This window comes from Xiphophorus couchianus, chromosome 12 (assembly GCF_001444195.1).
Source record: "Xiphophorus couchianus chromosome 12, X_couchianus-1.0, whole genome shotgun sequence".
NCBI classification, from domain to species: domain Eukaryota; kingdom Metazoa; phylum Chordata; class Actinopteri; order Cyprinodontiformes; family Poeciliidae; genus Xiphophorus; species Xiphophorus couchianus.
Genome location: NC_040239.1, coordinates 23,449,628 through 23,474,988, shown reverse-complemented (window position 1 = coordinate 23,474,988; position 25,361 = coordinate 23,449,628). Strand labels below are relative to the sequence as shown.

Below are 25,361 nucleotides of genomic sequence, written 5' to 3'. Positions count from 1 at the left end.
TTAATGCTACCTCCTTTGTTGGCATCACATGTCAAGCCAGGGTTCTACCTCAGTCCTTATGGGAAGGGGGCGTCGCAGCCAACTGCATAGAGATGTAATGGAAATAACTGCTAAATAATTTTAGATCTGACTTTTAACTTCTGTTCTGCCTTAAAACATAGCCATCTCAGTTGTAAAAGTATTCACACACCTTTAAGTTATTGACATTTTCTCTCTTAACTATAATTTTGAATGTGTCTTTTTGGAATGTTGTGTGTTAAATCTACACACAGCGGTGAATAATTCTGAAATAAAAAAAAGATCCATAATTTTCTAAATATTTTCCCAAATCTAAAAAATGTGCCATGCATTTCTATTCAAGCTCCTTTACTTTGAGAATCTCACCGACTGCCTTCAGAAGACACATATTTACAAAACAGAATGCAACGCTGTATAATTTAATCTTGTGATAAATCCAGACGTCCTTTGATCTCAGTTGTTTCTTAGGGAACATTAGAATACAAACAGCATCATGAAGAGAGGCCAGGGAGAAAGAGTTTGAGAAGTTTAAAGAAATAGAGTATGGAGCTACATTGCTGCCCAATAAAATCAGGGCTGCCGAATTTCCGACCTCATCCTTCTACGTTTTCTAGGTGTGTATCTGCTTCTACACACACAAATCCAATACTCAAATCACTAGCAGAACTCTGCTGAATGTAATGAAGCTATTTAATTCAGGTAGACTGGACTATAAACTGCTCCAAATGTTTGCAGGACACCTTCCTGTGAGAACTGGAGCTCGGGATCCCTAACATACACTGACAAGAGGCCCATGGTAACACTGGAGGAGCTGCAGAGATCCACAGGGGGAGTCTGGCAAGGATAAAGTTTACTTAAGGGTCTTTGAGAAAGAGGTGTGAAAATATATGTGGAAATGTTTTCAAGTATTTTACAAAACTAGGCAAAAAATACTTAACTCTTCCCTTTAAATTGAAAAAAAAAAAACTATTACAAAAAAACTGAAGTTAAACACTAATTTCCAACTTTTATTTTGAAGACCTGAGGAAATCACAGGCTTTATAAATTTACTTTAGATCTCTCAGGGAACCTTCCCTTCACAGACAGGCTGTGTGTCTCTCCCCTGCATTAAAACAAGTAGTAATACTAATGACATTAAACATATTGAGCAGCGGAAGAGGGCAAAACCATGTGGCAGTGGCAATAATTGGTTTAATAGTGGGCTGCATGCAAAATTCGTCTCCCGCACGGGAGCTCTGTTACATGATCATCATTAGTCCAAACAATTAACAGGCGGATTATTGACTGATGAGGGCAGATAGGATCAATCTATCCGAACGCAACAGGACACAGGCTGTCTGATCCACTGATCTGCCTAAATTCAATTGCCACAGTGAATGATGCTTTTTGCTTGTAGATCTGCAAAGTCCCGTGTAGGAGGTCACTCTGCAGGACGCACCCTGATGGGTCATTCTAAAAATAAACTGCTTTTATAGCAATGCATACATCAGAGACAGAGGAACAATTAAATGATATGATTATACGTTTTCTCAAGCAGCTCCCATAATGACAGACTAATTCTTTTATTTGAGAAAGTAGTGCTCATCATTAGCAGACCCAGACATCCTCAAACATGAAAGCTCACCACATTGTGACAAAATACAAAGTGCTTCTATATACTCAAAACTACTAACAGTAATTTGGGAAAACAACGTTTTTTTGTTTTTTTTTACTTTACCGCTATGATCTTGCAAAACTGAGATGAGCTGATCACATTTTCCTCCCAATACTTAAAATAAAAATCGACCAGTACAGTAAATAGATCCAACTTGAAAATTCTGCCCACAAAACACAAAACTCCTCGGATCAAAGGTACAAGTTGCCAGTCCGATACAAACTGAGAAAAAGGCTCGTGAGAAAAGAAAAACGAAAGAAAGCTGCTTTAGTACTCGTCCAAGTTATCCGCTTTGGGAACGGAGAGGCCTCGATCCTTCAGGACCTGCAGCTTGACTTTCTCCGTCTCCTGCTTGGCTTGCTGCTGCAGCCGCTGCTCCTCTAGGATCTCTTCGATGGAGACCTGCTGCAGGATGGTGTCGCAGGGCTTATCCACGTCCTACAGAAAGACACACACTCCACGTCACAGCCCAACTGTTTATGATACCTACAACTTCACTAAAGATCCACACGTTATGTTCTCTGCTTCTTCAAACACCGACTCCCCAACTGTTCTGCAACTAATGTTTCATCAAAGGGGGCCAGCAAAGAAATCATCAGCAGCATTTACACCCGTTTATGAGCAATTAAAAAAAATTTTATAATGAGAAACACGACTGATGAAATTAACCTAAAATGGTAAATGAGACTAAATCAGACAAAACTCTAATTCAAAGGGATGATCATGTTAGTATCACATCCATACACTTGATCTAGCCTTAATTTAAATAGGTTATACATTAGACAGAACTGGGATTCATGTACCAGTAAATGGGGACAGAACAATAACCTCCATGTTTACCGACACCTCTAGCAAATATGTTAAAAAATTCCTTAAAAATATATTTTTTATTGTAGCAGAATAATCTCAGGTCAAACTACATGTTTAATTTAGCACATTTACTTGAACACAAGTACACCCCCCTGCTCTCATTGGCACCCCCTGCTGTTCAGATTTTGTACAACGACCTATGTGACAGAAGGGCAATTTTTCTCTTTACACATTACCCGGTTAGAGCATACAGAGAAATTGTAACTACTGCTCTTCACACAATCCGTTTAGGTCACCAGAGTCCCTGGTTCTCTATCTTGCTCTCTTCTGCTCACTCACGAGGTTTTTTGTTTTGATTTGGGACTGTGATGACCTTGGAAGAAGGTTAATTTTTGCCTGGTGATCCATTTTTGCATTTGGCCATATGTATTGAGTCATTATTCTGTTAAAAGGCCAGATGATGCCCTATCTTCACTTTTTTTTTTTTTTTTTATAAACATGAAGGGTTTTTTGCTTCCTTGAATGTCAAGCAGTCCACGAATCAACAAAATCTTAAGATTTTGATGGGCTTTTGGAAGAGAAGGAAGCAGATCCTCCACAACGAATGACAATCGGCATGATGTGATTTTCCACAAATTTATCTTTAACACTACACACACACACCTGCAGTGTGTGCTGCAGAACAGCTCAACCTTAGCCTTATCTGACCATGGTTCCAGTTAAAAATTACAGTGGAGTTACATCTAGTATGTTGGAGAGAAACGGCTTTTATTTTTTATACTCATTTCCTAGTTTAATAGTAGCTCCAACAGTGCATACGGATCAAGTTTAGCTTAGCAGCATTTTTTTTCCTTATAGAAATTTTATGATTTGAACAAATGTATGCAGCCCCATAACGTAAAAAAAAAAAGAAGCCCGTTATCTACTCTTTCACACTTTGAAGCGTGGCAAAGAGAAATGTCCCTGTGTGTCATGTCATATTTTTACCTCAGTAGAGCAAAGTCATAGATTATTAACTGGAAGTTCCTTGAAACTTCATTATTTTTTCAAAAAGCCAGGATTAAAAATAAATGCTTCAGTTACCTTATGTTTATATGAAGTCTTAGGAGTACCATTTGTAACTTGTATTTCTTTATGCGTGACTGTTTTCTGGCTGAATGAATGCAGTCAAAAGAAAAGCTGGATTTTTTTTTCTGCATTTCTCAGAGATATGAAGCTCACGCAATAGAAAAACAAGTTCATTTAAAGGCTTTTTACACATCTTTATCAGGGGTGATAAAAATAGTGGAGGGCTCTGCATGTTTGCTGCTAACAGTAGTCATAGAAAGCATTCTGAAGCTAATGTAATAGTACAGGCTGTATTATTGCCAGTACACATTTAGGACTCAATACATGATGTACATTTAGAGTGTGACAAGCGTCTGGCTCTATGACTCAGCCTTGCTCTGTGCGTTGGCCTAGAAATCTCTACTACTATTTTCTGTTTTCAAAAGTGTCATGTTTTTAGTCTTGCTGCGCTCACTTAAAGTATGTTCAATATTCAAAAATAAAATCTTTTTCTGTAGGGTTTGGACTTTAGACTGAGTGTTTTCAACTTAGTTTTTAAGTGCCTCACATGAAGACAGATTACAGGAGCAATAAAAGGATATTTTCTTAGCTTTTTAAAGTTACTCACTCTTGTTACCTTCTGCTTATATAAGCAGCAGGTTGTGCCGAGCAGCCAGTTTTCTAACATGCTCCAATAGCTTTTTTTTGTAGATGTTTTTGATGGCATTCCACATACTCAGCTTAATTGAATAAAGAACACTTACAAGTCAATTAACTGTGACAAATACTATCCGGGTCAATTATTGAAGCCCATGTATTGGACATTTGAGAATAAAGATTTTAGCTTTTAATAACATAAACCTGCTTTAATTTTTTTTTAAAATACAAGGATACGTGGAAATTGAACCAATGTCATATCATCACAGTCATGAGACTATCATACAGGAACAATCTTAAGTCACTTTTTTTAGGTTTGTTGCAGGACTGACTGCTACCAGAGATCCGTCCTGCCCACAGAATCACAATCCACGACGACTAACTGGAAATACTTTAAGACATTTAGTTGTTCTTTGGGGGTAAATAAATATTTTGTTTTATTGCTGAATTTGAATTGAACTTGTATATTTTGGCAAAGAAGCTTTTGCAAATATTCCTACATCAGTATTCCAAATGAGGTGTTTTGACAGACACTTACTGCATAAGCTGCAATAAGTGTCAAGAACTTGTAAATACAACTTAAAACGTACATTACATTAAATCTATTCTCTTACAATCGAGAGAAAAAAGAATAACTTTGTAGGGATACATAAAATCATGATCACCTTTTTCTATATTCTTAGCCACAAAACAAACTTATGTTACCGCACCATCATTGCCACCTGGTAATATTTTTCATCTCCTCCACTGGGCTTGAGTAAAATTAGCCTAACACTTGACCAGCAGCATTTTTTTGTTTGGTTTAATTTTCAGAGGTGTGACCAAGTCACTGAGTTGCAAGTCTCAAGTAAGTCTCAAGTCTTTGTCCTCAAGTCCGAGTCAAGTCTCAAGTAAAGACAGGCAAAAGTCGAGTCAAGTCTCAAGTCAGGAACCTTTAATTTCAAGTCATTTCGAGTCGTTTTTATTTTATTTTATTTTATTTTTATAATTTGCAATTATACAAAAAATTCAAATAATAGACCATTTGTTCGTCTTAAAATATGTATTTATCTCAAATGATAGAACATGTGTAGCTGAACACAAAGTATAAAAAACATTTTTAAATTGGACCACTTTATTGCCCAGTTCTGTTAAACTTGATATTCAATAAAAAAAGACGAAAATGCTGACATTTCCACAGCACAATACAAAGAACCATAACAGCAGTTTTTTCCTCTTTTCTCTGACCTGTCAAAACAATATATTGTCAATATAATTTCCCAACGTAGATGTCTTCAAATACACCAACCATCCTTAGATGATACTAGACCCGGCTCATCATCATGATGGGACAGAGAGACTCTGTTCCCTGTGTTCAGGTCCAGAATCTGCTTTCTGTTACGGAGCCCCGCTCACTATCCACCGGCTTCCTGAGCTAACACGGTGCACATTATTTGTGGAGGCATTTGACGGACCGGATTTATGGTAAATAATCACCAATTTAACCCGGAGTACACATGCTAACACGAAGTTAGCTAAAGTCAACTATCTTACAGCAAAAGAAAAGCGCCACCTACCGATCTTTGTGAAGCTTCAAATGCCGGACAAAGTTGGACGTCGTGGCATCTCCATCCGATATTCTCTTCTTGCATGTTTTACAAGTTGCAGTTCGGTTTTTAGTCGAAAGTTCATAACCTACGTAGCCAAAAGAAATTACTCGCGGAAGCATATTCGAGCGGTTATTTCGTATTTCGTTCCCTGAGCTCTGCAGCTTTGCCGCGTTTTTTTAAACGTCCAAATCCTGTTAATTTGATTGGTTGTGCTGCAGCTACGTACACACACATACATAAGAAGAGAGGAAAACCATAGTGACGGTCTGCGCATATTGATACGGAATGAGGGACATTAATTAATGACGCCACTTTATAAATAATGTGTTTTAAATTTTAAGACTTTGAGTAAAAAATATCAAGTCTTTTCAAGTAAACAACTTCAAGTCGAGTCAAGTCCCAAGTCAATGGCATGAAAGTCAAAGTCAAGTCCGAGTCTTTCAGCATTTTTTCAAGTCAAGTCTCAAGTCGTGATTTTAACGACTCGAGTCTGACTCGAGTCCAAGTCATGTGACTCGAGTCCCCACCTCTGTTAATTTTGCAATAACGCAACGCTGCTGGACACCGGTTTGCGTCATAGTAACAAACAAAAAGAGCAAAGTAAGAATGCCAGTACCATCTCTCCAAGCAGGACTACATTCTCCCCTCTCACGATGAAAATTCCTCTCGGGATGTCTCCAAACTTTTTCCCCACGTGGATGCGCTCCACCGTCTGGTGAAACACTAAATTGGCTGAGAAACAAAAGCAGGACGCATGTCAAGAGAGTTGTGGGTAAAACATGTAAAAATGGTGAACTAGTTAAGCAAACTGAACTGATTGGACTCGATTATCTAGTGTGGAAAAAAAAACAAAATCAAAGTGGAGCTGATTTAAAGAAGCTGTACCAAACTGGTCGATGCTCCTGAGGTAACCAATCAGAGTCCTGCCGTCTCGGAGCAACACCAGGTGCTTTTCTGCAGGGTAGAACCGAACACGAAGCGCACTAAATTACACATTTAATGTGCATACAAATATTTCAAGTCTCTCCGGAGAAAGCAGAATGTTCTGTGCAAATGAGGAATAATTGATGCTTCCAGCTTACTGTCGATGTCGTCAATGAGGCTCGCCGTCCCTGGTACATAGTTCATCTTGAGCTTCGGTATTTTTTTTCCACTTCCAGCACATTTATTTACCGTCAAGCCATGAATATTTCAGAGTATGTTTCTTCTAACATCTGCGCAGGAAGTGCCTTCTTCTTCTACTACTACGTAACGTAGGTTGCCATCATTTGACTTGCATTACCGCCACCTTCTGGTTCAAGTAAACGGTACTTGCTACGATAAAAGTGAGTAAATTTTCACTTGCTTGTAGTTATGAATTTCTTACTACGAGACTGGAAAAAACCACACAAGTATCTTAATATTTCACTCTTTCCTTAAATTTTATTTCTTTTTTTCTTACCTGGTATATGTATTCCCTCTGGTGTTTACAGTTTTAACTCTACATGCCTATTTTTGTCTGAGTACTTAATTTCCAGCGCCTACGGAGAGTGATTCTATAAACATTTGTAAAAGTAGGGTTCAAAAAGGAAAGGACCAGCAAGTTTGTTGAATTTCCTGACTCCAATCTAACACAATACTTTTCAATTAATTGGCGTGGAGACTACGGGAGGGATGGTCATAAATTCCCACGCACCCCTTAAGCCTGGTGGAAAATGTTGAAGCTTTAATATCTCCAGTGGGTTGGTCAACGTTATATTAAATGCTATAAAACAAAAATATAATATTACTCTGTGTGTGTAGTGGCCCATATAAAAATAAAATGTTTAATACCTGGTGTTCTGAAGTAGTATAGATCAAACTTTTCGAAGAAAGACCCCAACAAAAGACATGCTAAAATGTATTAATAAAATGATATAGTTTGAGTCGATTTTGGATTCTTATCAGTTCTTAAGAGACTGTTGAAGTAAATGTGCCACCAAAGATCGTTTATAGGCTATTGATATTGTCAAATTTCATAAGATTAGTTTAAAAAAAAAGTATTTGAGGAAAATATTTCTCATGTAAGCACAACAAGGTAGTACCGATAATTTTACGTTTCTGTTATTGCAATGTAAACACATTTAGAGTACATGTTAGGGCTGATCACTCTGTAAAGATTTTCACGATGCCATAAAAATGCGTTTGAGTGAGACATCTTGATATTTTGTTCCCTCTTTGTTTGTTTAAAGGGACAGGCCAGTACTTCCCTTAGCTTCGCCTCACTATCGTTTCCTGACTTTAATCTGACGACCTGCACTTCCGCGAAGAAACCGCTCTGGGAATCCTGGCAGCTTAAATAAGTATCGCTGTGCTAGTTAAAGGGTTTTTTTCCCCTTTACAATGACAGATGACGGGACGGCTGGCCGCAAACGCACGTAGCTAAAGCATCACCATCAAATGCAGTCAAATCTGAAACCTGACTGGCCCTCGACTTGTAACTCGGGAAATAACCACGGAAACTGGAATAGCGCTATGGTGAGTGAATGAAAAAGGTTTAAATAGTAATATTTGCTTTAAAAAAACGCAATGCAACGTGTTTAATATCAAGAAAAATAAAACCTAGGGGAATCAGTGTATGATACCGAAGTGGCTTACGTAGAGAAATGTTAAAGTATTAGCTGCACGGCTAACTGAGCTAGCTGGCATTATGTAATAGTTACAACTAGCTTGCTTGTAAAGCTCCTGTTCAGGTTTCGGCTTTTTCACTAGACACAACCTGCATGTTAACGATATTTAATCTGACACGTGAGTAAATTTAGCTTAGCTGCAGTGTATGAAGAGTTTGTCCTAAACCGGTCCAGCCAGCGCAGTAATTGAGCCATTGTAATTGTTAAATCCGATATTGTTTGTTTAAGGACAGGCAGCCTGCCTGTGTCAGCTACCACTTCCTGTTAAACATTAATGTACTGTTTTTTCTTTGTGGCATATGTTTACAGGATGCTCCCCAGTACCCAGGTTACCCTTCACATTACTGGTATCCACAGTCTCACTCCACTGGACACTATGCAAACACTTATCCCTCGGGATCAGATGTTCAGCAACAGTACAATCCACAGGTACAGGTCATTATGCAACACAACCCGACCTGCCTTGGTCCAAACAAGTTGGAGTTAATCTACTAATCTTCCTAAGCCTCTCCTGAATGCTTTTCATTTGTCTCACATTTATATTACGCCTACATAAAACTGCACATTTCTACAAATGGTAAATCTCTTCTTTGCTTTGGTTAAAGGTAATGCCAGGAGGCTATCCAAACGGCCATGGAGTCTACAACACTGCACAAAACCAGTATCCAGCGAGTGGTTTTCATCCATCCAACCCTTTCTACTGTGCTGACCCCCAGAGAAGTTCCTACCCTAGCCAAGGCTGTCCGGCTGAGCAGAGCAGTGGGCCGTCAGGCCAGCCACACACCCAGCACCAGCATCATCATTATTCTGGTCCGCACTGTCAAGGGGTGAGATGACGTTACACCTGAAATGCACAAATCAAATCAGTTCAGAATTAGATAGTTTGCTATCTAATTCTGAACTGTGGAACAGACAAGTAAATGGGGTGAGGAATCTCCTGGATTTATAGCAGATTTGTGAGAAAAATATTGGATAAAAACAGGGCTGAAGCGATTCCTCGAGTGATTCGAGTACCGCGATTATTAAAATTCCTCGAGGAAAATTGATCTGCCTCGAAGCTTCGTTAAGTTATATTTTATCATTTAATACACCGTGTTCCGGACGGATTATTACTTGCGCTACGCAGAGATCTCACTTCCGCCTAAGTTGTTGACAAAAACTAAGTGTTAGCAGCATAATGTCCAGTTTTCAAGTTCGGCCGTGGGGATTTTATTGATCGGTGATAATGTCTGGGTCTTTGTTGTTTTTCGGGGGACCAATAAGCATCCTTAAAATGACTAGCGCGATGCCTGGAGTACGGCAGCTTTTCTTCTCCTTGAGCTGCTGCCTGGTGGCGGTTCAGAGCGACCAGCACTGCAGGTGTATTTATACAGGTGAGCGGATAGACTGAACACTGCGGGTGGCTGCGCATTAGATGATGAATGTAAGTGTAGCTTTACGGACGAACCGGGAAATTTATTTCATATCATCCCAGTCTCAACAAATGTGTGGCGGAGCTCATCGTGGCGGCACGTAGCTGATAGATGTTTCTGTGTGTGACGAACAAAGATGTCAAATCCCGTCGCTAACATAAACACAAAAGCTATAAATGTCTGGGCAAGGTGAGAGTTCATTTATTAAATTGACTGGAGATGAATGCATAAACGAAAAGCTGGAGCATAGATATTTTTTATAAGAGTATTTGTGAGCCTGCCTCTTTATTATTAAATTGAATATAATTTCAGATTTCTGTATAACATTTCTTCAGGTTAACTTAGAAAGTGAGCTATTATTGTTACAGGTTATTTTTCTAAACTACAGAAAAGTTATTGTTAGGGAAGCTCAAATTGGACTGATGTTGATATGCGATAGAAATACGGCTGTTAGATTTACCAAAGTTTTATTTTATCTTTTTTTTTATCCAATTACTCAATTAATTATAAGAATAATCGATAGATTACTCGATTACTACAATATTAGTTTACAACAACCCTAGATAAAAACAAGGTGCATTTAGTTCAGGTTTTTAACAGCCTAAGGCAAGCTCTGTAGTGTTGTGCTGGATTTGCTTTTAAAGTTTTCCCGAAGGCAGCGGGTGAACGCTTATGGACTGTATGTGAGGAGTTGCCGACAATGCCCAATGCTGGTCGGGAGCGAGGCTTGTTTCAGTTTTCTCCTTAAAGTCATATTGATCTCTATACAAATGTGTTCATCTGCGCAATACTGAAAAGATGTTTTAAAAACCAACATGTGTTGGCTGCTCCCTCAGGGTCCTGGATACCCATCTGGACCATACTCCCACTACAGTGAAGGTGGACATGCTGTGCCTCCAAATCCCCCCTATCCCACTGGGCAGGCCCTCCATCCCAGCCCTCAGGGTGATGCTTGGGGGCACACAGGGCCATATGCTCCCTCACAGCAGCAGTGGCACCCAGGGCAGCAGCCTTCACAAAACCACTATGGAAATCATGTCCGCCCAGCACATCCTCCAGCATGGCCAGGAACTGGAACTGGTGCTCCACCACCCTATCAGCCCAAGGTAAGAATAACAGCAGTCAATTTGTTGAGATACATTCAGCGTCTTGCGTAAATATTCGTACTTATTTTGTCACATTACGGCTACAAAGTCTCTTTCAAAAAGGGATTCATGCAGTAGCTCAGCTTATTTATTAAGCAAAAGTCAAATATACTGAGGTTTTCAAGATTTGTTTTACAAAGACATATCTGAAAATCCTGCATTTGTGTTTGGCTCCCCCTGCTCTGATATAGACCACTATATCAGACTTAAATGTTGCAGATGTTTGAAAGGGGCTTAGGTTATAAAAAGTATCAGAAGCTTCGACTTTTAAATGGAGAACTGTTCAGTCATCCACAACTCTTTTACATTTGTTTTCAAGTGGCAAGGGGAAATTTCTTGTAAGATGGATGGAACTAAATGAAGGACGACCCTGGACGGAAATCAGTTGGAGACAAGAAAACTAGAGTGCAGTGAGGGTTCACTTTCTAAATGCAGTCAAAACTACAATTAAACAGTTTTGATGCCAGGGCATTAATGTGTGAAACTGTGCTAAGTTCATACTTTCACGTCTTTGGCAAGATTTTTAAAAAATCAAGCATTCTTCATCCAATCTGATTGAGTTTAAACTATGTTTGCAGAGGAAAAATTGCCAAAAATGTTGTTCCTAGATGTGCAAAGCTTGTAGTTTCATACAGTAGCAGACATGACTGAAGGGACAGACTCACCTGGCTGCCGTGTCGGCCCCCTCTCTCTTTTCACGTAATGGTATGATCCCATATCCTCACATGTGATTGGCCACAAGGCTGCCATACTACTGATCAAACCAAATCTCCGCTGTGAGCACAGCGGAGCCACTGACACAGAGAGCTGAGCAGCAAAACAAAACTGGGCGCTAGCTTGCGATCTCTTTCTCCTCCCTCAGCTGGTTTATCGCCTTCCATATTTCATGTTTTGTGGTTGTTGTGCTGCTATGTTTGTAGCACAACGACCCCTCCCGTACATTGACGAACGGCTCTCAGTGAGGAGCCGTCGTTCATTTCAAAGAGCCGTCGCATTAGAGCCGATACGTTCGCGACCGAAGGTATCCAAGATGGCGTCGCGGCGGAAGCGCTATGGTTGCATTGCACACTAAAAAAAAAAAAAAAAGAACGATGCTAGGGCCAATCACAATAAAAGGATGGATGCAACAGACTGTTCGCCAGAAAGCACACAGCTGATTTGTACGAATGTAGAGTGTTTGATACGTTGCCTAGCGACGGCGGTGACTTTTGAGGGGGGAGCTTCGAGCACGTCGTCATCTGCCATAAATGTCCCAGGTAACGTTAAACTCCTCCACGTCCTGGTCATTGTAGTAATGTTAGCGCCATACTGTACGCAAAATGTTCATCTCATATCAGCCTTTATAGTCGTATTCTGTAAAACTGAATATGGGTTCCGATGAGACTCGCTTGTCAGAAGCACAGTTTGAAAATAACCTGTAAGCCGGTATTGCACATATTTTTCATTTGACCCACCTTTCTGCATTAAAATAACTTTCTATGGTCTGATGTAATATTCTGATCTTAAATGTCGCGTTTTCATCAGTTGTAAGCAAAAAAGCCTCGTCATTAATTTAAAATATTTAACGTGAGTCTGTGTGGAATCATCTACATAATATTGTTCACATGTGAGCTGAGTTAATGAAACGCATTAACCTTTCCTTAATATTTTTAATTTAATATGACTGGTTGTAGAGGTCAGCCAGAGTGACGCTCTTCCTCATTTTTAGCCTCTTTCATGGAGGTAAAATGGCAGAGATGAAAAGTAAACAATACCTGAGAAGGTGTTTTCCTCGGCTGGAGATGCCTTAAGTGTTGAAATTTAGCTGCACACCACCTGTTGTTCAAAACGTTGCATTTCATGTTCAAATGTTTATTTGACAGAAGGATTCTTTAAGTCAGCTTTAATTTTGTTTGAATCAAATACAACATGATGCATAATTTGAATCATTTTATTTCCTAACTCAATGAAAGTCAATAAGGGGCTTATGCTAGGCTAAATCCTAATCAATTCCCAGCCCTAGGTTTTAGTGTTGCTTCAAAGGAACTAAGTGTTTCAGAGGTTTTGCATTTTTATAGAAGTTTGTTTCAGATTAGAGAAGCATACAGACTGAATGCTGCTTTTCCATTTTTGGTTCTGATTCTGGGGGTGCAGAGTAGAACCAGAAAACCTTAGTTGATACAACAGAAGATTTTTAATATATTTTGGTACTATGCCGTTCAGTGATTTATTAACTACCAAAAGTATTTTAAAATCTGTTGTTCTCTGAGCTACAAATGCACTTTTTGATTTTTCATATTTATATTAGTAAAGAATAAGAAAATTACATATAATTGTTATCCCACTTAACAATTCAGCATCATTTGATATTGATTTATCACAGAAAATCGCAAACAAAATGCATTAATTTTGTTGTTCTAACATGACAAAATGTGAGAGGAGTGTGAATACTTTTGTATGGCACTTAAGATATTATTCTTTGTTCCTTTTTTAACAATATTATTCTTCTAACTGCAGTTGTAAAGACACAAGTAAAGCTTAAACACACTGTGTTTGTGGCATTGTAGGACCAACAGCACCAGCGAACCCCTCAGGTGGGACCTAAACCCAGGTCAGCTCCAGCCCCGAATCCCCCCAACGGAAAGCCCGCTGAAATAAGCTCACCTCCTCAGATTTACAGCAAAGCTGGGCGAAGCGATCCCAGTCCTTCTCAGCCCGAGCCCCAACCAGCAGCCGCTCCGGTCGGACCTCAGCCACTGAGTGACAACCCCGGGCTCGCCAAGGTCCAGCAGGTCATGGCCCGGGTTCAGCTGCTTCAGGAAGACGTTGACGAGTTCGTCGGGAGAAAAACGGACAAGAGCTACCGATGTCTGGAGGAACTGCTGACCAAAGAGCTGCTGGAGCTGGACTCTGTGGAGACTCAGGGACAGGAGACTGTTCGACAAGCCCGCAAAGAGGCCGTGCAGAGAATTCAGGCCATTCTGGACCAGCTGGAGAAGAAAGCTTTCTGAACGAAACCTTATTTATCTGCCTGTTATTTGCTTATTATTATTTTCTTTGCTCAGATCTTCCATGGGCAAACAGAGGTGTTTAGTCTCCCTCTGCAGAGCTGTAACAATATTTGCTGACATCTTGTCATTATCATTTAGATGAGGTAACGGACATAGACCCCCCACAGGAATAGACACACCTCTGATTTAAAGTTTAAAAAGTCCTTTAAGGAGTGTTTTGTGCTGGCAGTAAACATAAAACTTGTATATCATAAGTGACTTTCAGCCTCTGTGAGTGACTGAGCTCGCTACCCTCGTCTTTTACATCATGCCCTCACCAACATGGCGCTGGGTCCTTGCTTGTTGTGTTTATTACGTCGTGCCACACGTTCAGACCACCCTCGGGATATTCGGTCCGTTTTCATCCTAACCTTCTCGGGACTACACACACACACACACATTTCCTCGGCTGATTATTGTAACATTTGCATGGTCATGCTGTTGTCCTCTCTTGTGACGGCTTTGGGATGCACTTAGTTGCTCATAGTCGCCTCCTCATGTCTCTGCAGCAGCTGGTGCAGTGTTTCTCTTATTCTCAGCCTTGCATGTACTGTAGTGTCAGATTAGCACTCACACAGTCTGTCACTCAGCCCGTATTGTAGCAGATTTAGTGAAAACCCCCTGAAGACCACTGCCCTGATTCCTCCGGCCACTGCGAGTGGAGACCTAAAATCAGACCTACACGTTGAACGCCCTGTATTTCTCTGTAGAAGCGAAGGACAATGTCAGCAGTTTCTTTTTAAAAGTAGAGTTTTCTTCCTCACTTTTTCTACACCTGTGAAAGTAGAATATTACATTTTCAGTATATTACATTTTCAGTATAGATGTATGCTTAAAGACAGTGTTAAATGCACAAGAATTAAGTTGGGGTTTGTTCACTATTTTGCCTAGGGCACAGACTCTTGTTTGGACTGCACATGTGCACTACAGGTCTTCGTCTCTACACCCCTCTCACCCCCCCATCTCAAACATTCTTGTTTTTGTTTGAAAAATGAAGAAGAAAAAGTGCCATATTTGATATGGTGATTTTTATATCTGATCAGAAGGAGAATATTAAAAACAACCAAAAGGTTTGCATGGAAAATCTTTTTTTGCGTTGTGTTTATTTTTGTTAGTTTTAGCTTGTGATGCGCGTTGCCAACAAAAGCTGGAAGTCTTTTCTTGATTACGATTCAGTCAATTTCACTTTTTTGTTTTCCCTTCTTTTTTATGTTCTTCACTGTTTTGTATTGACTTTTATTACAGTTAAACATCTTCTATGAGCTACATTTATTTTTCTCGTTCCTGGAAGGAATTATTCAGTCTGATATAAAAAGAAAAGAATTGATATAAAAAGAAAAGAATTGTCCTCCTTCCATCAAGTGGAAACTTGCCCTGGGGCATCACTCTTCTAGCCAGCTTTCACATCTTTAAATAGGCTGCTATTTTAATTCAAAAGCATAACGTGCAGCCCTGAAGGCTTGAAGGCATGCAGCCCAGATTTAATGCAAGGGTCAAATGTCCTGACAACACTCGAACATACGGGGTCGTGGTGAGTAAATCAGAGAAGACTAACGTCACCTGTGGTATTCACTCTGTTGTGTTTGACACACAGGCTGCTGAGGATTTCCATGGATTATGTTGTTAAATATCAGTGATATTAAGCTTTTGTGATGTTTTTTTTTTTTTTTTCAGTCAGTTCAATTAAGTTGTTTATAAACAGATAAAAAGGGTCATTTTTCCACATCTGAAGTCCAGGCGTCTTGTGAAAGGAAGAAGCAATGTCTTACTCATCCAAGCTTCCCGCTTCCTGGAATGATGAACGACCACGTCGGAAAGTGGAAATCGATCTGAGCTCGCCTGGTTTGGCAGTGTTTGAGTTGGAAAGACTGCTGTTCACAGGCAAAGCCATCATTAGCCATGCAGATGAGGTGTGGCCGAGGCTTTACATCGGGGACCAGTAAGAATCTCATTTTTTCCTCTTGTTAGAAAAATATTGTTCATTTGCTTTGAATTCTGCTTGAATCAAGTGTGTGTGTGAAACGGAAACTGCTCGTAAATCAGTTTTTAAAAAAAAACGAAATGGGTAACATAAGAGTTGTCGAGCTGTTGGATACTTACACCGACTCCAGCTGCGGTATGTGAGAGTTTCCACTGACACCAGGCCATGAAGGCATGCCACAGCTCCAGGCTATTTTCTTTATGCATGCCTAAGATGGTCTACATATCAGTCAGTCACTATGTTGCATGCTTACTTCATGTTTTATTGAAAATAACTTCAAAAAATACCTTGCTTGTTCTTTTTGGTGAAAGATCATGTCAAAAAACTACATCTGTTATGAATTTATTAGTTTTTTGTTTTTTTTGGTTTGCTTTCCATTTCACACAACATGCAAAATGATTCTCTAATGGCTCTACTATCTTTCCACATGTTCAGACTAAAAGTGTCTGAACAAGCAAAATGGCTCTAACTCAGATTGAATCAAGAGCATCTTCAAATAAGTGTTGCCACAGATTCTCAATTAGGTCTTCACATTGACTACTAGGCCATTCTAACACATGAGTACTGTGTGATCTAAACCCGTCTATAATACCTCCGTCTGTATGTTTAGGAGTTTTGCATCCTGCTGGAAGTTGAGTGTTCATTCAGTCTCAACTCTTCTGCTGCCTCTAACAGGTTTTCTCCCCAATACTGACCTGGATTTAGCTCCATCTACCAGCATTCCCACAGCATGATGCTGCCACCATCACCATCGATTGCAAAGAAGACATTGATTTGTAATGTTTTAGTTTTCCATTTCTTTTGGCTTTCTCTCAGGATCACCGTTATTGGGCAAGATTGTGTGCATAGACACAAAATTTTAATTTGATGATTGTTGAGGAGTACGAGAGACAGGAAATCGTGAACTTTTTTTTTTTTTTTTTTTACTGTTTGTTTGTCCAGGCGATTATTTGTCTGTTTGAAATTTAAATAATAATAATAAAAAATTCACAGAGGTTTGACCATATTTGGTTTGTTGTCCTTAAATTTAATATGTTGTTTTTTTTAGACACGGCGCAGAAAACCTTGCGGATCTGTCCAGGCATCGCATCACTCACGTCCTGAATGCAGCTCACAGCAAACGAAGGGGGCAACCAACCACATACGAGCAAATGAAGATCACCTACATGGGCATCGAGGCACACGACTCCTGCAACTACGACATGAACATCAACTTTCAGGCCGCAGCAGACTTCATCCACAGAGGACTAAGCACAGGAGGTAAGACGGCAACCACTTACAAACCATTACCGCCACTTTCAGAAGAAATGAATTAAATTTCACGTCTTTCTTTTATTCTCAGGGAAAGTTCTGGTGCATTGTCATGTGGGAGTCAGTCGCTCTGCCACCCTGGTGCTGGCTTACCTGATGCTGAAGCAGAAGCTCTCTCTTGTGGAGGCTATTTGTGCTGTGAAAGACAATCGGGGTGTGATCCCAAACAGAGGTTTCCTCCGACAGCTCATTAAACTGGACAGGCAGCTCTTTGGCAAACATCATTAAACCACGAGAAACCACAATCTCAAGAATGTTCACATCTGAAATCAGTTCATTTCTTCTGGTCTGGACTTAATGTGTGCAAGGACGTGATCCTAAAAACTTTTTTGTCTTTTTTGTTGTTTATAGTTTGACGTCTTAGAATGTAAAAATGAATTTATTTCCCGACTTACAGACATCCAAAACTCTCTAAAATCCCAATGTGAAAACTCATGAAGGTTTTTAAGTAATATGTAACAATCCACTTCTGTTACATAAAGACACAGTTGATATTTGATCAGAAGGTGAGCGTGTTAGCTGATATAGTCTCTAAATATTTTCTGGAATGCATTTATACTATTTGTACCTATTTTAGAAATGGATACAAGTAGTAGCTATTTCTAAAAAAGGGGAAACTCCTTGTATGCCAATATATTATCTTCAAATTAAAAGAAAATTTGCTGTACTTCAAGAGCTGCAAAAATGTAGCCTTTGTGGCTGAATTTTACCTGTTTACTAAAACAGGTAAACAATTTGTTTGTTTGGTCTCCAAACAAACAAATTCAGTTAATTTGTCCAACATTAAAACCGTTTTTATTCATAAAACCTGCACTGAATATTCTTGTTGTGAGAGAGGGAGGAGCTCAGAGAGCGATTTGAGGCAACTTAGGATAGATGTCTAGTAGATGAGTGATAAGAAAAATTCTATAGTTTTTTTAATGGAATTAAATTGTAATATATTTGTAAACCTAATGAATAAGCATAGTAGTTGCTACAGTGATGTATTAGACTGGTTTTGAAGACTTACCCACTGATAAAATATGAGCATCAGTAGGCAGGAAAAACAGCTGCAGCCCTCATTAGCACACCTGAGACAGGTTGTCTACTTTAAAGTGCAAATCTGTGCAGGGAACTAGCTCAGTGGGTGTCTGTGGGTTAACTGGGTGCTGATGGGTTCTTCAAAGGCTTCAGGGGCAGAAAGTGTAAGTACTGATTTTGAGATCTATACTATGTGAAAAGACAAAATCTTTCATGTGAAAAAAGTTGTAGTAAAGAGGTTGTGTATGGTAGTAAGTAAAATTACTGTTCCAACTGCATTTAGCTAGTTCCTTTTTTTGACTTGACCTATTACTTCGACTTCTTACCTGGATTCGGTTATAAGTCACAGAAGTCCTTATATCCTCTTTCTTAGATCACCTTAGATGTTGGCTGCTCCTGTGATTTTTGTTGTTGTTGGATTTTCTCTGCAGTGATCTGGCAAGGGAGAGGCCAACACCAGCTGGAAGCCCCAGACACCCTTGCAGACAGTGGTGATGACAGAATTTCCCTGGTGACATTTGCAAACAAGGAGTTTGCCTTCCATCTCTACAGGGAAGTTGGCAGATCTTGCTGCTGCTGAGGGCAAAAACATCCTTTTTTCCCCAGTTAGTGTCTCTGCTGCCTTGGCTGCTCTGTCTGTGGGAGCGAGGGGCAATACCTACCAGCAGCTTTTCAATGGTCTGAGCTTCAACAGCTCCCAGGTGAATCAGGCAGATATAAACCGGGCCTTTCATACGTTCATTGGAAGTTCATTGAAACTATCTTCATAAATCTGAAATGAAAAAGTGAATTGTAAAAAAGAAAAAAAAGCTCCCTGTGCCCCACCCTCTAAACTTGTGTGTTACAAAATGACTTGCGTACATTAACTATTTGCTGGTTGAAATAATTGCACAATATTTAAATATTTTCAGGAAAGAAAGTTTAATCAAAAATGAAGCCACTTTTCATTGGCTGTATATTTAGTTTTTTTTAGCTGTCCATGAACAAAACATCTATTCTTAATCCTCACAGTATTAATGTCCAGACCAGGTTTTATATTAAGTGCATTGTATTTTTACTGTGGGGATTGTGTATGCTAGAGTCTTCACATATTTATCTACAGAGAGCACAAAATGTTGTTTTCAGAGACCATTTCTGTATCACAACCATTCAACCACTTCACGACAAGCCTCCATACTATAGTACCTTAAACTTTTATGAAATGATACAAGTGTTACTTAGTCATGTTGGAAACTTAACTTGTTCTTGAGCTGGTTAAGTTTTTTTACATATAATTAAGGATGTATTAGCACATGATGCTCTCCAAATTATGTCTTGTCAGGACATTTATTTTTGTACTCAAATTTTCTTTTAAATAGTCGAGATATAACACTTTATATATATATATATATAAAATGAAGTTATTGACAATAGTGCCACCTGCTGGACGGAATTACTTAAATCTTCGCAGATAGAATTTGAAGCAAATTGAAACTTTTTCTGTTGTCCTCCTAAATGTTACACTTGCAGTGTTGGATGCAAAAAGGTTTAGTGACAAAATACAAGATACATACTGTAATAATGTGATTGCAATACTGATAAGAACAATGGTACAAATTTGCTTTTTGTTCACGGCGAGCTTCCATCTCTATTTTCCATCACAAATCATTTATCTTGGTTTGGACTTATGCAGCAAAGAAAATTTGACAAATGAGCATTGGCAAAATTGTTTTATTGTGATACCTTAGATGTTTTGCTTTTTAAATCCAGCTTTCTGTCTTCTGGTCAAAAATCATACTTTTCCCCCACATATAAAAGAATCCAGAAATGAGACTAATCCCTTTGTGAAAACCCCTGGAGGTCTATGATCTCCAAAAATCCATTTTTGCAGGGCAGTCCAGTTCCAGTCCTCAAGAGCAACACTCCTACAGTACAAGCTGCTGAGCGCTCTGCAGAAAACGTTTATGGGTAGAATTGTAAACCCAAACATCTGATGTTCTAACTAAAATTTCAAAGTGAAGTCTTTCTGCCGTCTTTATGAATGGAACACTTTGTTCTGCAAATAAAACACATTTCAAAGCATGTACTAATGAAATTTTTACAAAAGACAAACTAAAGATTTTTATTGGCTTCTTTAAACTTAACTGGATTCAGAGCCATGTGCCAAGCCCAGTGACATAGATTCTATCTTTTCTTCTGTCTTTTAACCTCCTTTTTAATTTGCTGACACGCCACAGAGTACACAAACATGTGACCGATGCCAGGCATACATAAACAGACTGAAACTGATTAAACAACCTTGGAGGGTACAGATTGCAGAGAATAAAAAGCTAAACTCTCACTACGATCTTCGCCTCACTTGGTTACATCCATAAGGCAGTGTTTCCCAACCCTGGTCCTCAAGGCACACTGTCCTACATGTTTTAGAGGTTTCCTTGCTTTAATGTGCCTGTTAATCAGTCATCAATTGAAATCAGCTGGACTGAAGCAAGAACATACCTAAAACATGCAGGGCAGTGTGGCTTGAGGACCAGGGTTGGGAAACGCTGCCATAAGGTGAGCTAATTGTGGCCCCAGTGCTGGATGGCGAATGTAACTCTGTATCTGTTCCATTTGTATGGCTTGTAACATTTGATCATTTTTCAGCATTGAAGCCTGCTTTAATATATACATATATAACCAAATCTAATTTCTCAAGGTAATTTACACTCGGGTTCTGGTCGGGTCCTGAAACTGGTTAACGGACCTGGTGGAGCACAGAGACAAAAATGAATGAACTCCAACACCAGTTTAACCCTGACAGGCCAGTTCTGATTCCTTCCCCCACAAGAAGTGATGTTTCTGTAGCTGAAGATCAGCTCAGAAGCCCCTGCTTTCAGACACTGCCTTTCCCACATTGCACGCATACCCTCTCATCTACCACTAGTGAGCCCATGGGAAGAGGCACCACAGTGCCTCACCTCCAGGCTTGGCTCTGGAGTGGGGCCCCAGTGACCATGGATATAACTTGTAAGGGGTCTTTAGGCTGCTCTGTCCATGCACATAGGACCAGTTTGTCATGGGTGACTCTACCAGGGCCACGAAGCCCTTCACAACATGGCTCCTGATCAGAGACTCAACCCCTCCACCACAATAAGTGGGTGCCACATGGAGGGGATGTGAGATACATCCTGATATGATGTTGTGCTTGTGAGGCTAACCATTTATTTTATTTTCACAGCAAAATCTCTCCCTGCTTTGTTGTGATTGGTCATCTACTCCACCAACACTGGTTTTACACATTCAGATTGGGTCTGATCTCTTAAGGCACTGGGTGGCTCATTAGTAGAGCTGGCACATAATGTACAGAGGCTGTGGTTCTTGTAGCGGTTGTCTTGGATTTGGTTCCTGGTCTTGAGCTGTTTGAGTATCTATCTCTTCTCTTTCGTGACAAGTTGCTATTGAGTAAGGGGCCTAAAAAAATATCTCAAATGTTGAATATGATTTGTAGGATGGGGCCCAGCAAATATACCTCAGCTTTTTAGTATCATTAAAAGACAACCAAGTTGTTATTCAAATATAACTGAGACTTCCTCTGCCAATTCATCATACTAAGCAGGAAGCTCTTCTGACATCATAAAACTATGAAAATAAAGAAAGGACAAACATATGAAAAACAAGCTGAACTATCACAAACCAGTTCATTTCCTAGCTTTGGAGTTATGGAGAAAGAATCTTCCTCTTATCCTGCAACTTTTAGATATATGTGTTCCAACAAACCTAACTTAATGCTTGAATTTTCCCATTGGCAGTCTTTGCAAAGGTCTGTCACAAGCCATTAAATATATTCAGGCGTTGGTAGCCCTTGAGGACTGGAGTTTTGTATCTCAGGTGTAAAGTAACAAAACTAAGCAATTTCTGGCAAAACTAGATAAATTTTAGTGAAGGTGCCTCTCTCTTACTGACTTCAAAATAGAGTATCAGTAAAACAGAGAAAAGTGGTTGATTATTAAATGTTCATCAGCTTTGAGCAATGAGGGCTGCATTCAATAAAGAGAGATTTTTCCACATGCTCTATAGCTAATGAGCATGCTCAGAAAAGAGACTGCAGCCCAACTTTCTGCAGGGCAACAAGTCAGCTGGACTTTCAGAAACAATTGTCTATATATCTTTTATTCAGAGCTAAACCTTGTAAGTATTGGTTTAATAATTGTGTGGTATGAAAAAAGAAGAATGCTGTGTAAAACTTTCAGGCTGTATATTTCATAAAGAAAAAATCTGAATTGTGAGTTTAAAAAAATGACCTGTGTCTTAGATTTTGTGTCACTTCTTTACAAGCTCAGTTTCCCATAATGAGTATTGATTGGTGCAGAGCATGTAAGAAACTTCATTCCTCCTAAACAGTGTGTGTGCTGTCCTCTGTCCATAAAATGAGCAGTTGTGATGAGAGTATTCTGTGAAAACAATTTAGAGAAGAACCTGCTTGAAAGTTAATCTTAGCTTATTTTTTTTTCCATTTAACTTGACCTGTTTGAAAAATCTATGCAGTTGTGACTTAAAAGAACCCAGCATCTTTAAATCAGATGTCTATGATTAGACAAGCGGAGGACAGTGAAGTCTCCCGTAGGTGAAGAAACAAAATGGAAACTTGGCCTCATGTTTTGCTGGCAAATATCATGCAAACTCAAATGAATGCAGTTTTGACCCTGTGTTTCAGATCACAATGGTGTCTACAATTGTGGTTCTCTGGACCTTCTTGACAGTGATCTGTACAGCAAGAGGCCATCAACCCATAGCGCAAGCTAAACAAGCCACAGACCTCTCTGCAGACATCAGTGACGACAAACTCTTATTGGTGTCCTCAGCAAACAAAGAGTTTGCCTTCAGTCTCTACAGGAAGTTGGTAGCTCATGCTTCCGCTAAAGGCCAACACATTTTCTTCTCCCCAATTAGTGTCTCTGCTGCCTTAGCTGCTCTGTCTGTGGGGGCTCGAGGAGCAACACGTCAGCAGCTGTTTCATACTCTGGGCTTCAACAGCTCCCAGCTATCTCAGACGGATGTAAATGCTTCATTTCTGAAAATCATTGGAAGTATGGCATTTAAGATCAGCCAAGGCACCGCTGTGTTTGTTGACAACCTGTTCACACCAAAGCCTGACTTCCTGCATGTCCTGAAGCAGTGCTATTTTACTGAGGGCTTCAAGATTGACTTCACTAACCCTATAGAGAGCACCAATACCATCAATCGGTATGTATCTGGAATGACCAGTGGAAAAATAACTCAATTAAAAAACCTGGATCCAAGCACAGTCCTTTATCTCCTGAGCTACATCTACTTCAAAGGTAAATAAATGTCTTGTAGCAGATTCAGGGTCTTCATTTTTGACTCTTGTTCCTTAGCCTGCATGTAACCATGTCTGTTCAAACAGGAATCTGGGCGACTCCATTTGATCCAAAGCTGACTACGCTAGATTTGTTCAGAGTGACTGAAACCATTGAGGTTTAATGTCTAGCACACAAAGCAGCTGAAAGATGCAATTTTCTTCAGCATCCAGTTGACCAACTAAACATCTTTCAGGTTCCAGTCCCGATGATGAGGATGGAAGCTGATGTGGAGACTTTTTATGATGAGGCCATTGCTACATCAGTCCTCCATCTGCCCTTCAACAACTCTTACTCCATGCTGCTGCTGTTACCTGATACCATGGCGACACTGGAGAACAAGATCAGTCCTGCACATATCACCAGGTGGTTGCAGCGGATGAAACAAAGGTTGGAAGAAGCTTTATTGTGGCACCTATTTATTTGTGCACTCAGCTCTGTGGTTAATTGCCCCCCCTTTTTTTTTAAACTTAGTAAGTACAAGATCTCTGTTCCAATGTTCTACATGAAGACCTCCTACAAGCTGAATGATGTGCTGGCTGAAATGGGAATGGCAGACATGTTTGGGGATCATGCAAACCTCAGTGGCATTGCAGATGGACAGAAACTGGTTGTGTCTGAGGTAAGCAATGGAAACAGAAGAAAACATTCTTCCCTGTCAACTGTTTCTGACTCTTTTTTTGTGCTATTAGGTTGTACATCAAGCAACACTGGATGTTGATGAGACTGGGGCTGCAGCTGCTACTGGTGTTGGCATCTCTTTTTTCTCTCACACAGCCCCGGAATTGAAGTTTAATCGTCCTTTTATAGTGATGATCACTGAGGTCTCTGCAGAAAACATAATTTTTATGGGCAAGATTGTAAATCCAAACATTTAAGATTGTTTTTACATTATGAATAAAAAGAGGTCGTTTTTCTAGTGTGTCCTGTGGCTGTATGGAACATTTTGAGCTCCAAATGAAGGTGTGGGGGCTGTGGGGTTGATTTGTGTGAGGGGTGAGGGGCAGGGACTTAAAATGAACTTCAAAGCAAGCAGTACAAAGCACTGCTTGCTTTGAAGTGGTGATTTTATTTTCCTTTAAAAGATTTGCAACTGGGTTTCAAAGCATAAAACTGACACTACTTTTGGAAATCCATCATTTAAAAAAATTCAGACTAGGTTTAAATCTAAAATTCTGTGGTTTTAAAGGGTCCCAAAAATATTATAAACTGCTCCCAGTCAACCAATCAGAGCCAGGGGGAGGGTCTTGGTGCACTCAAACGTGTGTGCAAGTTTGCTTCTAAATTCTGTTTTCAGCAAAACTTTGGGAAAAGTTGAAATGTGTTCAAAATAAAACTTAACCTATGCTCATAAGATGACATGAAAACAATCAGACTAAGTATGTTGGTCATATTGGAAGACAAGATAATCTCTCAGACCATCTACTATATATCCTAAATGTACAGAAAAATGTTCATGACTTGTATTACTTGCTGATCTTGGCCACCCTTGACTGCTTCATTTGTGTGGTGTGATAGGATAAGGTATTTTCTAAAGCAACAGCTGGAATCCTCTCAAAAGAGAAAACATGCAACTTTTCCAGCACTGTGTGAAAACAAAATGTTGTCCTTAGTAACACAAGGGCATTCACAACACTCTTTCCAGAGTCCTGTTGAATTTAGCCATTGTCATTAAAAACAGGTGCTCATAATTACATTATA

General features: G+C 39.6%; 4 protein-coding genes across 6 annotated transcripts; 3 read left to right on the top strand and 1 right to left on the bottom strand.

Moving 5' to 3' along the window:
* Positions 1-999: 999 nt before the first annotated feature.
* lsm1 (LSM1, U6 small nuclear RNA associated) lies at positions 1,000-7,036 on the bottom strand. Its single transcript, XM_028034489.1, has 4 exons — positions 6,858-7,036; positions 6,661-6,729; positions 6,392-6,507; positions 1,000-2,110 (listed from the first exon to the last, which is right to left on the bottom strand). The coding sequence occupies exons 1-4, from the start codon at positions 6,901-6,903 to the stop codon at positions 1,940-1,942; spliced, it is 402 nt and encodes a 133-aa protein (XP_027890290.1). The 5' UTR covers positions 6,904-7,036; the 3' UTR covers positions 1,000-1,939.
* A 959-nt stretch (positions 7,037-7,995) lies between these two features.
* Positions 7,996-15,082, top strand: bag4 (BCL2 associated athanogene 4). Its single transcript, XM_028034486.1, has 5 exons — positions 7,996-8,271; positions 8,733-8,852; positions 9,029-9,250; positions 10,672-10,941; positions 13,527-15,082. Exons 1-5 carry the CDS (start codon positions 8,194-8,196, stop codon positions 13,968-13,970), a joined length of 1,134 nt encoding a protein of 377 aa, XP_027890287.1. The 5' UTR covers positions 7,996-8,193; the 3' UTR covers positions 13,971-15,082.
* A 148-nt stretch (positions 15,083-15,230) lies between these two features.
* Positions 15,231-18,599, top strand: LOC114154953 (dual specificity protein phosphatase 26-like). Its single transcript, XM_028034488.1, has 3 exons — positions 15,231-15,948; positions 17,039-17,250; positions 17,333-18,599. The coding sequence occupies exons 1-3, from the start codon at positions 15,770-15,772 to the stop codon at positions 17,527-17,529; spliced, it is 588 nt and encodes a 195-aa protein (XP_027890289.1). The 5' UTR covers positions 15,231-15,769; the 3' UTR covers positions 17,530-18,599.
* Positions 18,600-20,805: 2,206 nt separating this feature from the next.
* On the top strand, positions 20,806-24,584 carry LOC114154181 (serine protease inhibitor A3K-like). Of its 3 annotated transcripts, XM_028033030.1 has the most exons (7): positions 22,389-22,470; positions 22,828-22,906; positions 22,997-23,621; positions 23,708-23,778; positions 23,857-24,050; positions 24,135-24,282; positions 24,353-24,584. In XM_028033030.1, exons 3-7 carry the CDS (start codon positions 23,003-23,005, stop codon positions 24,536-24,538), a joined length of 1,218 nt encoding a protein of 405 aa, XP_027888831.1. In that variant the 5' UTR covers positions 22,389-22,470; positions 22,828-22,906; positions 22,997-23,002; the 3' UTR covers positions 24,539-24,584. The 3 variants fall into 3 exon arrangements, with proteins under 3 accessions (XP_027888830.1, XP_027888829.1, XP_027888831.1); XM_028033029.1 differs by lacking the exons at positions 22,389-22,470; positions 22,828-22,906 and adding an exon at positions 20,806-20,856; XM_028033028.1 differs by lacking the exon at positions 22,828-22,906 and having other exon boundaries at positions 22,354-22,470.
* Positions 24,585-25,361: the final 777 nt, after the last annotated feature.

Bases quoted from the DNA above. Each gene is read 5' to 3' on its own strand.
- bag4 (XM_028034486.1), top strand. From the start codon at position 8,194: ATGCAGTCAAATCTGAAACCTGACTGGCCCTCGACTTGTAACTCGGGA. The intron at 9,251-10,671 runs GTGAGATGACGT...CTGCTCCCTCAG, and splicing joins CTGGTCCGCACTGTCAAGGG to GGTCCTGGATACCCATCTGG. The intron at 10,942-13,526 runs GTAAGAATAACA...GTGGCATTGTAG, and splicing joins CACCACCCTATCAGCCCAAG to GACCAACAGCACCAGCGAAC.
- LOC114154953 (XM_028034488.1), top strand. From the start codon at position 15,770: ATGTCTTACTCATCCAAGCTTCCCGCTTCCTGGAATGATGAACGACCA. The intron at 15,949-17,038 runs GTAAGAATCTCA...TGTTTTTTTTAG, and splicing joins AGGCTTTACATCGGGGACCA to ACACGGCGCAGAAAACCTTG. The intron at 17,251-17,332 runs GTAAGACGGCAA...TTTTATTCTCAG, and splicing joins CAGAGGACTAAGCACAGGAG to GGAAAGTTCTGGTGCATTGT.
- lsm1 (XM_028034489.1), bottom strand. From the start codon at position 6,903: ATGAACTATGTACCAGGGACGGCGAGCCTCATTGACGACATCGACA. The intron at 6,730-6,857 runs GTAAGCTGGAAG...TCTACCCTGCAG, and splicing joins CCTCATTGACGACATCGACA to AAAAGCACCTGGTGTTGCTC. The intron at 2,111-6,391 runs GTACTGGCATTC...GTCTTTCTGTAG, and splicing joins TAGTCCTGCTTGGAGAGATG to GACGTGGATAAGCCCTGCGA.
- LOC114154181 (XM_028033028.1), top strand. From the start codon at position 22,363: ATGAGCATGCTCAGAAAAGAGACTGCAGCCCAACTTTCTGCAGGGCAA. The intron at 22,471-22,996 runs GTAAGTATTGGT...CCTGTGTTTCAG, and splicing joins TTTATTCAGAGCTAAACCTT to ATCACAATGGTGTCTACAAT. The intron at 23,779-23,856 runs GTTTAATGTCTA...AACATCTTTCAG, and splicing joins GAGTGACTGAAACCATTGAG to GTTCCAGTCCCGATGATGAG.